Genomic DNA, 14062 nt, shown 5'->3' on the forward strand with positions numbered 1-14062 from the left:
TATATTGCCGAATTATTGCAAATTGTTTGCATATCGCAAAATCGAAAAACATTGCAAATCGTTACTTTTGGAGGTTAAATTTTATGATTAACCCATCTTTTTCTTTAAATATTCATTTCTTGAAATAATCGAAATGCGGCACATAGCAAGTTGAATGAAAGGATAGCAAATAGTATAAGTACAAACTCTATTGGATAATTTAAATAAGAAAAGCCTAGAAAATTAAGCAAATTTTGAATTTCACAGGAAGTGGGAGTGCTGTTCCCCAGGCACTCCCTTGTATGTGTCATTGCTTGAGCTACGTACACATCTTATACGATTGTTTATCATAAGTATAGAAAATCCTGCGCAGTAAGTGTGATTTTTTTTAATTAATGAAAGAATGATGTTCTAAGAAACATTCCCATTTCCTGATACCTGAAATTGCAACTCAAAGAAGATAATTGGCATGTTCACGCACTTGGTATGTTGCAGCTAAAGCTTAAAAAAGATGAAAATTATGGACCGAATCTGCCAAGAAATTTTGGATGTACGCCTTAATATCGTGTTATTCCCTTTTTTAACAGTGTGATCTACTCAATAAGAATTATTGGTTGGCTGTCGTCAACTTGGCGGACTGTGTCGCAAATTGAGATCAGTTTGAGGTTGCACAACGAGTCTACCCTCTTTTTTTTGTTCTTTTGATAGAGAGAGGCCAATAAAAATCTAGATGACAAACCATGGGCCAGCTTAAGATGCCAACATGCGCAAAAGGTATCATGTAGTATAACAGCTCGGGTTTGAGCTTCCTGCCAGTCCGTTCGACCTTGTCATGGTGGTATATATACAATCTTGTAAAAGAAATGACCCAGGTTAATCTTATTTGTGCCTTTTACCTACAAAGTGAAAAAATAATGAAGGTAAACCTTTTGCTATTTCTCGTCTTGTTTAACCTCAAAACCGACTAACGTTAACAATATACTTTTAAAGTAAGAAGAAATAAAAGGTTCATTTGTATGACAACTGCTAGAATTTAACAGCTAGTGAGTTTTTTGGCATTTGTGACATTAGTTTTTTGTTCTTTTTACAAAGAAGAAGCATTGTTTTATTGTAAAACGAGACAGTTTAAGCAAAACAAGTCGTGTCTCATGCATTTTTACGCGGTATTTTTTTTTTTACCGCGTCCACATCTTTAATATCACAAAAAAGATGAAGAGAATATAAGGCTATAGAAAGAGTAATGAATAACAATAGAGAAGACAGATATGTATTGAAATTTCAAAAGTTTAAATTGTGTTGGATCTGTATTGAAATTTCAAAAAGTTGGAGCACTTTGCAAAGGATCTTGTGTTTAGTTTCCTTAACGATGTTACTAAGGAGAGGCATGAAAAAACCTTGAAACCCTTCATGTCAAAATACAATACAAGAGATTGACATATTTTTTAAAGTAGAAATGCTTACTCACAATAAACATTAAGTAAATTTTAATTATTTTCTTCTGGATAGCAAAATTCATATCAAATTATAACAGCAAGATATGTTTGTTTCAAAGTAATTCACAATTTTTGTGAGAAGGTTTTGACGGTAATGAACTAAAACTGTGTAAAATGAAGTAAATTATAAAAATCTACCTACAAAAAAAAGCAACATAAATGAGACAATTCTCAAGCATATAAGATTAGTATCAGCTGCTTTAGTAAATATTTATAAGATTTAAAAAGGCACTTTGGTACACTATATACAGCGGTAATTTTTTACTCTTGACCTTTGTTGCTAACTTAAAATTCTGCACGTACATTCTTTTCATTGCAGATCAAGATTTTTTAGTCGGATCCAATTCTAGTCTAATGTTACCTAATCCTACGTTCTACGTAATACGTAATACTACGCTAGTATATTTCTACGTTCATGTTTTTCTTGTTATCATGAGGAACTTTCTTGTTATTGTTGGAGAAGCCCGGGTAAATACGCATTGGGCCTTAATCTTGTGTCACCTGAAATCTTATTTTGTTGGATTTCTTATTGAAACTATTTGATAATTTGAATAAGAACAGCCTAGAAATTCAAGAAAATGTATAATTTCGTGGGAGGGATGCAGTTCCTCAGGTATCCCTTTTTTATTTAAATCATCAATTAATTTTTGTGTTTTCCCCCTCTTTCTAGAAAAATTTAAGCAATCCATAAGTTGGTATTTGCGGTAGGATTGAATTACTCCTTTTAATCTTAGGACAGCACTATATTTAGTAAAACCAGAAAAGCTTTTCACTGTAATTGTACTCCTATATTAGAAAGTTTTCCCAAATATATTAAACAATATAATAACCCGAGTTTATTGACCGCCCTAAGAAATAAAAAAAATTGAGAGTGTGGGTGTAAACCAGCAATTTCATAATATTAAAACCAAATAGCCAGCCTAGATCGCAATTTTTAAGTGTCAAAGAAAAGCTTACATCCAGTCCTTCGATATCCGTCGATTTACGGATCTCACAATCTACTAATAACTATTAATACACTGATTAGTGCAATTCTGATAAAATATTAGGTACTAAAATCCAGTACACCTCACGTACACATTTTGTGTTTGCGTAAAAAACACTTTTGGCTCATGTAGCTCAAATTGCAGACCTTCACCCATATTAAAATAAAGAAAGAACTTAAAAAGTAGATTTTCAAATGAAATTAAAGAACTGCACTATAACATACAACAATAATAGCGTACACTCTATGGTGCTATCGTTGCTAAAGAAGCTTGCAGTTCTTTGCAGTTCATTTTGTTTATTCAAAATAAACTAACTTGTTTACGTTGTTGAGCTAAATTGATTCATTTTAGTTCCGTAAAACTACATAGAGTGATAAATATTTACGAATCAGTCATTAGGGAGGGGGGCTGGTAGTCTTTGTATTGGTTCGAGGGAGCGTACCTGATGCCTCGAAATGTGCATTCTCATATCCGAATTCATAATTCTTTCGTGAGCCTTTAAGTAAAATATAGGAGAAAATTGGGGAGGGGCTCAGAAATTAATTTTCTTTGTAACATAAAAATTAAATTACTATGCTTACCGGTACAAAATGTTAAGAGGAGATCATATGTTAAGAGGGGGGGGATCATAGGCTAAGTACCATCAGGAAATTTGCTTAAGACGGTTTTTAATAGACATTTCTGGATTTTTTATTTGTATTTCTTTTTTTGTGGAAACATGTATTATGCCACATTTAGCGGTTGGAATTTATAAGATATAATCGATGGCATTGAAAAAAAAAGTTTCGTCACATTTTCGTCGGTGAAGATGACCAAAGGCTGTAACACTTAACGTTCCCGTAGCGATGTAAATCAAGTTTCCTTTTGATGTTAATAACAATTTCTATAATCCCCCACAGATATTTGAACACATTTATGAGCAGTACCTTGAAATATTTGACAGATCTTTTAAAGTTAATTAAATAAGTGGTTGACGAGCGAAGCGTCGTAAAAACCTGCTTCAAAGAAAGTAATGGTCCACGAGTGTTCGCACAAATTGAACTTTGAACTACTCAACGTGTAAAATTTCGAGGAAAAGATTTACATATAACATAAGGACAATAGCAAGTAGTTAAAACTGGAATGTGAGTGGAAATAGAAAACGTTTCGCATAAAGAGATATTTTTTCAAATCTTATTTCCAAAAATCAGCCGCAGCAAACCCAAATGTATTGCCAGATGCTTCCAAACTGTGGTCCATTCATCTAACTTTTGAATACCCAAAACTGAATAATAAACATGAACAAAACGGTTATCATCCTAAACTAAGCAGGTTGGCAGCTGTGATAATTAAAAAGGTGACATACGCCATTTTTGTAACTTTTCAGGAGAGCCGAAAAACGGAAAAAAACTTGTCGGCTGTGGTTGCTCTGAAGGATGAAGCTAATGAAGATAAAGGGAACATATTAAAAACCAGCTTTTTATGCTTTTTTTCATTGATATAAATTAAATCCAAGTATTCCGAGGGAATTCAAAAATTACTCCATTTTATGGCGTATGTCTCCTTTTTCTGTGACAAAAATCGGAGACACATGCCAGGTCCCCATGTTACAGCCCCATAAGATAATCTTCATATTTATCCTAAATTGCAACAAGCTGATCATCGTGACGGTAAGAGATAGGATAATTCTCACTGTATCATTCAATTCCTCGTGCTGAGTCTATCAACGAAACATACATAACTTATTTTCGACCAAAATTATATATGTCGCCCTTTTAATTATCACAGCCGTAGGATCTGTTCATTCATTTTGCTTTCCGGCATCTAATTTTGTTTCTCTTTATTTTGTCCAATACATGTTATCTTTTTGTTTCTTGTTACATAACGTCTGCAAAACGAAACCTTTTTGAAGGAATATACTTACTTTAAGAAATAACTAGAAATAAAAAAAACTGATAGTGACTAGATTCTGCTCAATTTTAAGAATTCTTATGAGTCGATTTTATTCATATGACTATTCTAGTATTTTCGTTAATTAAACATTAATTGACTTCTGAGCCGTTGGAATTGGAACCTTTCGCTTTCGACAAAACAAGATCTACCTGCTAACTAGTTTGATGATACTGGTTTAACGACTGTTGCTACTAAATGCAGCTTATCATACTTCCTAAATTCCTCGATCTCAGTTTATTTAAAGATATTTTTCCAATTTTAATGACATATGTTTGCTGCTGCTTCTGTTCTCCCTTTGGCAGAAAACGCTTTCAAACTTTAGGTCAGCGTCGTGATGTGACAGTTTTTCCAAAAGATGAACTGCATCTCGGAGATTTCCATCTTGAAACTCCTTTATTACCTTGATTCAGCCTTTTTCAACAATCTGTCGAGCATGCGCTTCTTATGGAGAGTGGGAAGGAGACTCAGCCTTTTTTTCAACTGGTTCAGATCTCGATATTCTAAAATTAATAGTTGTAGGGTCTGCATGATGGGTGTATTGACTTTGGTCGGGGGGGGGGGCAGTAGTCATTCCAGCTGTGATGTGGTTTGACTGGATGAGATGCAAATCTGTTCATGGGAGCGAAGATAGGAATAAATATGCCCAATCCTACTAATTTTTTATTGAAGGGAACATAAAAGATTCGGAAAAGTACCAAATCGTTCATAGTAGCGAAGAGTAAGTTAAAAAGTAAATGCCATTAATAGTAAGCAAAGCCTTGAAGCGAGGGACTTGAGAATATTATATTATAATATGTATATATATATATATATATATATATATATATACTAGCTGTTGGGGTGGCGCTTCGCGCCACCCCAACACCTAGTTGGTGGGGGCGCTTCGCGCCCCCCCCAAGCCCCCCCGCGCGCGTAAGTCGTTACGCGCCATAATAGTTACGCGCCATTGTAGTTGTGTCCCTATGTCCCACCTGTGAATATAGATATATATATATATATATGGTTTTAACTACGTAAAACTTGCGAATATACAACATTCTTTGCTGTCCCATTGTCTTTGCATATAAATAGATTGTCAGGTTATCCCCCTGTTTCCCCCGGTGTCCCCGTTGTAGTTGTGTCCCTGTGTCCCGGTCGTCATTTATATTCCCTGTGTCCCGGGTCCCGGTCATCATTTGTATCCCGGTGTCCCGGTCTGTATATACATTCGTTTTTTAGTTTTGTTTTTCTCCTTTATTTTTTTCCTTTTTTTTTCTTTTTTAGCTTATTTAGATTTTTAGATTTTTTAGTTTTTTTTATTAGTTTTTAGTTTTTATTTCTTTTTAGTTTTTTTGTCCCGGTCGTCATTTATATCCCCCTGTTTCCCCCGGTGTCCCCGTTGTAGTTGTGTCCCTGTGTCCCGGTCGTTATTTATATTCCCTGTGTCCCGGTCGTCATTTGTATCCCGGTGTACCGGTCTGTATATACATTCGTTTTTTAGTTTTGTTTTTCTCCTTTATTTTTTTCCTTTTTTTTTCTTTTTTAGTTTATTTAGATTTTTAGATTTTTTAGTTTTTTTATTAGTTTTTAGTTTTTTTTTCTTTTTAGTTTTTTTGTAGTTTTTACCTTCTTTTTAGTTTTGTTAATTTTTTTTTTTACTTGTGTCCTGGTCGTCATTTATACTCCCTGTGTCCCGGTGCTTTGTTGATTGCTAATCGAACATTCCTTTTGTCCTGGTCGCTTTCTCTTTGAGTGTCGTCATTTATTTTTTTCTTTTTTAGTTCTTTTAGTTTTTACCTTTTTTAGTTTTTTTTTAGTTTTTAGTTTTTTTAGTTTTTTACCTTTTTTTAGTTTTTTTAGTTTTTTAGCTTTTTTATTTTTTTTATTAGTTTTTAGTTTTTTTGTAGTTTTTGCCTTTTTTTTTAGTTTTTTGTCCTGGTCGCTTTCTCTTTGAGTGTCGTCATTTATTAGTTTTTTCCTTTTTTTTTTAGTTTTTTATTGGTTTTTACCTTTATTTTAGCTTATTTTTCAGTTTTTTCCTTTTTTTTAGTTTTTTTTTATTTTTTATTTTTTTTAGTTTTTTACCTTTTTTTAGTTTTTTTAGTTTTTTTAGTTTTTTAGCTTTTTTACTTTTTTTATTAGTTTTTAGTTTTTTTTTGTAGTTTTTGCCTTTTTTTAGTTTTTTCAGTTTTTTTTTTAGTTTTTTATTGGTTTTTACCTTTATAGTTTTTTTAGTTTTTTAGCTTTTTTATTTTTTTTATTAGTTTTTAGTTTTTTTTGTAGTTTTTGCCTTTTTTTAGTTTTTTCAGTTTTGACGTCACCTAATCCAGTTTTTTCAGGTGACGTCACCTGACACATCCATCCACACATCCATCCACACATCCATCCACAGACAACTTATTTTTATATATATAGATATATATATATATATATATATATATATATACTAGCTGTTGGGGTGGCGCTTCGCGCCCCCCCCAAGCCCCCCGCGCGCGTAAGTCGTTACGCGCCATAATAGTTACGCGCCATTGTAGTTGTGTCCCTATGTTATATAAACTTGCGAATATACAACATTCTTTGCTGTCCCATTGTCTTTGCATATAAATAGATTGTCAGGTTATCCCCCTGTTTCCCCCGGTGTCCCCGTTGTAGTTGTGTCCCTGTGTCCCGGTCGTCATTTATATTCCCTGTGTCCCGGGTCCCGGTCATCATTTGTATCCCGGTGTCCCGGTCTGTATATACATTCGTTTTTTAGTTTTGTTTTTCTCCTTTATTTTTTTCCTTTTTTTTCTTTTTTAGCTTATTTAGATTTTTAGATTTTTTAGTTTTTTTTATTAGTTTTTAGTTTTTATTTCTTTTTAGTTTTTTTGTCCCGGTCGTCATTTATATCCCCCTGTTTCCCCCGGTGTCCCCGTTGTAGTTGTGTCCCTGTGTCCCGGTCGTTATTTATTTTTTAGTTTTTTACCTTTTTTTAGTTTTTTTAGTTTTTTAGCTTTTTTATTTTTTTTATTAGTTTTTAGTTTTTTTGTAGTTTTTGCCTTTTTTTTAGTTTTTTTAGTTTTTTAGCTTTTTTATTAGTTTTTAGTTTTTTTTGTAGTTTTTGCCTTTTTTTAGTTTTTTTAGTTTTTTAGCTTTTTTATTTTTTTTATTAGTTTTTAGTTTTTTTTGTAGTTTTTGCCTTTTTTTAGTTTTTTTCAGTTTTGACGTCACCTGATCCAGTTTTTTCAGGTGACGTCACCTGATCCACGATCCACAGATCCACAGACAACTTATTTTTATATATATAGATAGTTTTTTTTTTTTTACTTATGTCCTGGTCGTCATTTATACTCCCTGTGTCCCGGTGCTTTGTTGATTGCTAATCGAACATTCCTTTTGTCCTGGTCGCTTTCTCTTTGAGTGTCGTCATTTATTAGTTTTTTCATTTTTTTTTTAGTTTTTTATTGGTTTTTACCTTTATTTTAGCTTATTTTTCAGTTTTTTCCTTTTTTTTAGTTTTTTTTTATTTTTTATTTTTTTTATTTTTTTACCTTTTTTTAGTTTTTTTAGTTTTTTTAGTTTTTTAGCTTTTTTACTTTTTTTATTAGTTTTTAGTTTTTTTTGTAGTTTTTGCCTTTTTTTAGTTTTTTCAGTTTTTTTTTTAGTTTTTTATTGGTTTTTACCTTTATAGTTTTTTTAGTTTTTTAGCTTTTTTATTTTTTTTATTAGTTTTTAGTTTTTTTTTGTAGTTTTTGCCTTTTTTTAGTTTTTTCAGTTTTGACGTCACCTAATCCAGTTTTTTCAGGTGACGTCACCTGACACATCCATCCACACATCCATCCACACATCCACAGACAGACAACTTATTTTTATATATATAGATATATATATATATATATATATATATATATATATATATATATATATATATATATATATATATATATAAATCTCTTCATGTCTGATGCAAATCTGTTCATGGGGTGAAGATAGAAATAAATATGCCCAATCCTACTAATTTTTTTATTGAAGGGAACATAAAAGATTCGAAAAAGTACCAAATCGTTCATAGTAGCGAAGAGTAAGTTAAAAAGTAAATGCCATTAATAGTAAGCAAAGCCTTGAAGCGAGGGACTCTTTTTCATATAAATTACCGATAACTGCGAAAATAAAATCCGATTGTTTGAATCATTCAGTGATGATTACACAATGGTACACAACAGTGCATAAACTAAACCAGGTAAACAATATCGCGTATACAACACCGTATTTACAGAATCGTAAATATCTTAAAAATTAGGAATCGCTAGAAATAAAACTTTTTATTTAAAAAAACACCGGAAGCCGTAAAATTTTGTTTTTAACGGGTACTAAATAAAAACAAAATTTAGGCCAATTTTAGCAAAGAAAACTGAAACCAAATAGATATGGGACAAAACTCCTTAAGAAGTTTTACTACTCCTGTAGTTTTACTATGAGTCTGTAGTTATCTTTGGGAATCAACAGATCGTTAATGTTGTAATGCTTGGATTTTTATACGAGCAAAAACGTTGTTAATTTTAGCTAGTTAATCTTGAAGACTAACGTGACAGTTAGTCACATTCAACGTGACAGCACTGACGAAAATTTGACACTCCCTTAAAAATCCTAATTTTGAAGCAACCAAAAGAAACATCCTTGAAAATCGGGGTTTTTAGTAAGACTGAGCCTTTTGAATAAAAAAGATTGACCAAGGGGCAAAAACTGTTTATTAGACATCTCCTTCATACTTTAAGGGATACTTCTTCACTTTTACATTCTCAAAAAAATATTTCGGTCAAAATTAGTCACTGCGAGAAGGTGCATAAAGAAGCACATGAACTGCTATAATTTATCAAACTTTATTTTTCAATAAGCATATATTGAAGTTCTACTATGAATTTTTTGATTGCAGGCTATTCTGCTATTGGCTTCAGGACTTTCTTTTGTATTCTCTCGGCCACAATACTCGTACGACAGACCCCCAAGCGGACTCTACGAATTACCAGAAGCACCAACGAATCAGGTTGAAACTAGAGTAGCCCCACCTTCTGCAGCCGTAAGTATTTCACTTACAATAATACGCAAAAGTTTAACATAGCTAAGAACTATACATAATCGATGTGCAATTTAGTTAAAGCAGGTTGGAGCGGTAATTAATCAAGTTTGCAAAAAGTTATATAAAAGAGTACTAAAAAATTTATGAAATACACAAGTTATATAAAAGTATTAAAGAGGATTATCTAGACCATTGCTTAAGCCGGTGCCTGGGGCTCTCTACGATAAGGGAAGGAATATTTGGAAATAATGAATTGATACTTCCAGGTGTCTTAAATAGTACGTCGCCTCAGTTTACTTGTAGAGTAGCAAGGTATCTGGAGATTTTGTTAAATAAAAAAAATAATAATAAGTAAATAAACAAAAAATCTCAGTGTAAAGAAAATGTTATGTTTTATTTATGTGTTTTTCCGAGTCTTAAGCGTTCTTTTCAAGGACCTTTTTTTTAAAGAATTAAGTACTAGTATTAGGTTAATGCAGTGTTTCATTTAAGCGTTTTATGATGCCCGCTGATCAAGGTATATGTTATTTGTAACTTTCTTTTATGCTACTGTATTGTGTTCATGTCTATATACTTGGCTTCACTTATCTATCTATCTATATTTGTATTATTAATATCCTGTCTGCAAAGTGTAGACATTTGAGCAAAGGAATATAACTTTTTAATGTAGTATGTCTGCAATAGCATTGGAATTTTATTAGTTGAAGAAAGTCTGATATTGCTAATTGAATGTAGAAAAGCTTTAAATTTTAAATTGCTTGTACAAATAGTAATATAAGCAAGACGAAGATTAGGCATTACTATGATTGAACTAAAAGTCGTAAGAGGGTATTAAAAGATTTTTTATTTTCGTCAGGATCAACTTTAGTTAATTATAGTCGTAGAGGCTTCGTAATTTCTTTGGTTCTTGATCTCCAAGACGCAAAATTAAGATTCTAATCCAAAACTTATGAAAAAAGATGTTTATTTAGCTAATGATGACGTTTTTTTGTTAAGGCTCTTTAAATTTGTTTATATAGATAGGTAGGCTTATCAATTATGTATCTGGATCGGTCTTTCATTATTTCAGTTTTATTTGTTATTCTTTTTCTTATGATGGCTATTTAATAAATATGAGCCATCGCCTCTAAAAATACGAAAAAAAGAAATCCCTGCTAAGATAAATCTAACGTACGAGAATTTACTTTGAAAAGTAAATCCCATACTTGGACCCTTTTTTTTAAATCGTTCTGAAGCAACAAATCCATTTTGCAAGGTCTAAAAGGTTGGCTGACTATTTAATATTTGGCTATGAGACTTCACAGTTACGTTTTAAGAATGACCTGCAGTATAGCGAATCGACTAACGGTAGGACATTGCTATTTTGCACATCTTATTTAAAATGTCATTGTTATTTTGTACTTCTTATTAAAACGTGATTGCTATTTTTGTACTTCTAATTAGAACATCGTTGCTATTTTTGCACTTTTTGTTAAAACGTCATTTCTATTTTTGCACTTCTAATTAAAACGTCATAGTTGTTTTTCTTAAAAGGTTTTGCTTTGAATAAACTAGTATTCCTAATAGCACCAATAACTTGTCAATGCCAAAAGCTGTCTCAAGCCAATTTATTTGCTGAGGCCCCGGCTTCCATTCATTATTGAATGTTCTACTTTTTCTCCGCCTTAGAAAATTCCTTCCTACCCTAATTCACACCTTCTAACCTATTTCTACTGTTTTCAAAGATGCTACTATCTTCACGCAATCCCAGGTAGATTGCTGAAAAACACAATCGTCATTTGTTTATTATTGTGTATCAGTGGAATTTACCCTAGTCTTCTTATCACCCCTTTCATTAAAAACGCAAACTGCGTAATTGAACATAGTTTTTAAATCTTCTTGTTAAATAGTTTTTTAAATCGTGTTTAATTTTATCACTTCCGTGAATGCTAGTATTCGAATCTTAGCTAGGCCTTGCCTTCTTACTCTTGAAAATTCTCCTTGAGTTCCAACAAAGCAAAATAAGAACCAGCTACCCTTCTTTTGCCAATCTTCAAAGCATCCGCCTTCCATAGTATTGCTATTCAGGTAAGTACCTATCCACTTGCTTTATTGTCTCATTACCTAGTATAATAAAACGTTCTATCAGTCTGGGAAAATTTTAGCATTATATGGTGTTTTTAGCGGTAGTTTTGATAGTTTGGTGCATTTTGTTTGGTAGAAAAAGCTCAAAAAGATCCCATTACCCCTCAAAGAGAAGCCTGCAGAACTCTTCTAAGTACTTAACGTTGTAAACGTAAATGAACGTATTTATGGTTCTTTTGTAGCCTAAAATTATTGCAAAATCCATTTTGAAAGGCTTGCTTCGCGCCATCTATTATCATAATTTGCTAAGCCTTGTCTTTACTTTCAGGTGAAGTTGGCTAAGTAAAAACAGCTTTTTGTTCATTGAAAACAAACTTTTTGGAAAAAAAATCTACTACAAATGCGCCTGATTCGCTTTTTTGAGCTTTAAAAAGTACAAATGTAGACTGAAACTGCCTAAAAAGGGGAAAAGGCACGAGCGACTTTGCTTGAAAAAATCATAATGAAGACACAGCTTTATTTTAAACCTGTCAGTTTTTTCCTGGAGGGGAAAAAATTGAATGATTCAAAACAGTGAGTTTATAAGAAATTAAATAGTAGGGAGGAAATTGTTTTGTTTTTTTCATTTTTGTTCTATTAAAAACCTAAGGAGAATCAAGTTTCCTATAATAAATTATTTTCGAGAACTTTCTAAAAAGCACTGCATATATTCATAGCATCGTAACCTAGTATCTATTCGACTGTATGGAATAGATCTCCCTTAAATGAATTGCTACTTGAACCTGTCAAGTTTTACTGGAGAGGAGATAATACAAAGATAGAAAATAGAGTATCTGATTTTTGAAGTCACAATGGAAGCTTTATATATTCGTTATTTCTCTACTTTCTCTACTTTCTCTACTTTTTCTATTTCTTTTAGGTGCCTATGCCAATGCCATATGAATTAGACTGGGCTGTCAGTGATCAAGAAAATGGACTCGATTTTGGCCACGAAGAAGCTAGCAGTGATGGAATAGTCAGTAAGGGTAGCTACAAAGTACTTCTGCCTGATGGGCGTCTGCAGGTAGTTACATTTACAGTCAATGGAGATGACGGCTATATAGCTAATGTCCAGTACCAGAAATAGTTTATATGTAGTTACAAAATTCTTATAGGATTTTATTTTTATAGTGACGGAATAATAGTGTGTACTCGTAAAATGTAAGGCAAAGCTATTCAGAAAGTTTAATATTCACTTTGATATCTTCTTTTAGATTCCACCCTAAATATCCTGGATAATATTCAATAATCAATAAGAAGCATTATATACGAAGTGATTTGAAATTTAAAGGTCTTAAAAAAGAATAAGGCCAGCAATGGCCTCCAGGCTATTGCTGGTTCAGTTGCAGGGTCTTTTATGCAGGGACAAGCACCAAGCTTGTCACCCAACCTTGCTGTGGTGGGGATTGAACCTCAGGTCCCTTATTGCGAAAACGAGTGTCAATCCTTTGTACTACAACAGGATAAAAGTTTAATTCACTGTTCCAAATTCTTTATTCTTTCTAAAAAAAATTTCATTTCCTTTTTTTTCATTTTTATGCATAATACTCAACTAAGTTAAAATTTTCTTGAAACCTTGCGTTAAGTATAGAATTAGGAAAAAAAGAGGTTACTACTTTAACCTCACATATAAGTAAATTTCATAGAAAGAAGAGCGAATCTCGCTAAGATGGAACAACAAACAAAACCAAACAAATCTAAGAAGCAATAAGCATAATCTTTGATATATCAAGAATAGTGAAAATGCAAAAAAAAAAAATATCAACAAGAAGTATTTAGATCAGTAGCACTGATTCCTAGACACAGTAGACATAAATAAATTGGACACATAATTACACGTTTAAATATAAACAAGAATCAAATACTGACATCATGCTAGATTTCTATGTTCTCACAACTTCTGCCAAGAAAATGCTCCTATAATCAATTTAGCTAGAAATTAGAAATTACTTTTGAGATATAAAAGCGATAAAAGTCGGTGTTTTTTACCATAGAATTCTGTAATATTCTTGGGTTGTTGCTGTTTATTCCTTACTTTTTAACATATTGAGCTAGCTTCATCTTGCTAAGCTGCTAAACTTACAAGTAAATGAATTAAGTGAGCCTCTTTAATAGTTCTTTCCACTGGATGTTTATTTCATAATTTTATTAAGAACGAAATTTGGTAGGACAATAAAATTGTTAAAAATCTGTCCTAACAATGCGTTTGTGTACATTTCTGTACAGTTTTATATAAAACAGTATTTTTTTCGAATAGATTTGTGTTTTATGACTGTATGTGTCTGTCTTTTAATTGATTGAATCATAGGAGAGAGGAGGACTGAGACTGGGTGACACACGGGGAGATGATACAGGTATTTCTCAAAGAGCATGATCTCTTTAAATACTAAACATATACTCCTAAAATTAGCGGAGAGAACTTTCGCATAATATATATTTTAAGTATTCTTCTCGAAACACTTGAAACTATTGCAGCTTTAAATATACGCTCTGCAGTATCAACAGCCCCCCTCCTAATCGAAAAATTATATGAT

The 14062-nt window shown here is 32.2% G+C and overlaps 1 protein-coding gene across 1 annotated transcript; it reads left to right on the top strand.

The window, feature by feature from the left end:
- The first annotated feature begins 746 nt into the window (after positions 1 to 746).
- Positions 747 to 13805, top strand: LOC136041295 (pro-resilin-like). Its single transcript, XM_065725907.1, has 3 exons — positions 747 to 899; positions 9282 to 9425; positions 12409 to 13805. Exons 1-3 carry the CDS (start codon positions 843 to 845, stop codon positions 12613 to 12615), a joined length of 408 nt encoding a protein of 135 aa, XP_065581979.1. The 5' UTR covers positions 747 to 842; the 3' UTR covers positions 12616 to 13805.
- Positions 13806 to 14062: the final 257 nt, after the last annotated feature.

This window comes from Artemia franciscana, unplaced genomic scaffold, assembly GCF_032884065.1.
Source record: "Artemia franciscana unplaced genomic scaffold, ASM3288406v1 PGA_scaffold_131, whole genome shotgun sequence".
NCBI classification, from domain to species: domain Eukaryota; kingdom Metazoa; phylum Arthropoda; class Branchiopoda; order Anostraca; family Artemiidae; genus Artemia; species Artemia franciscana.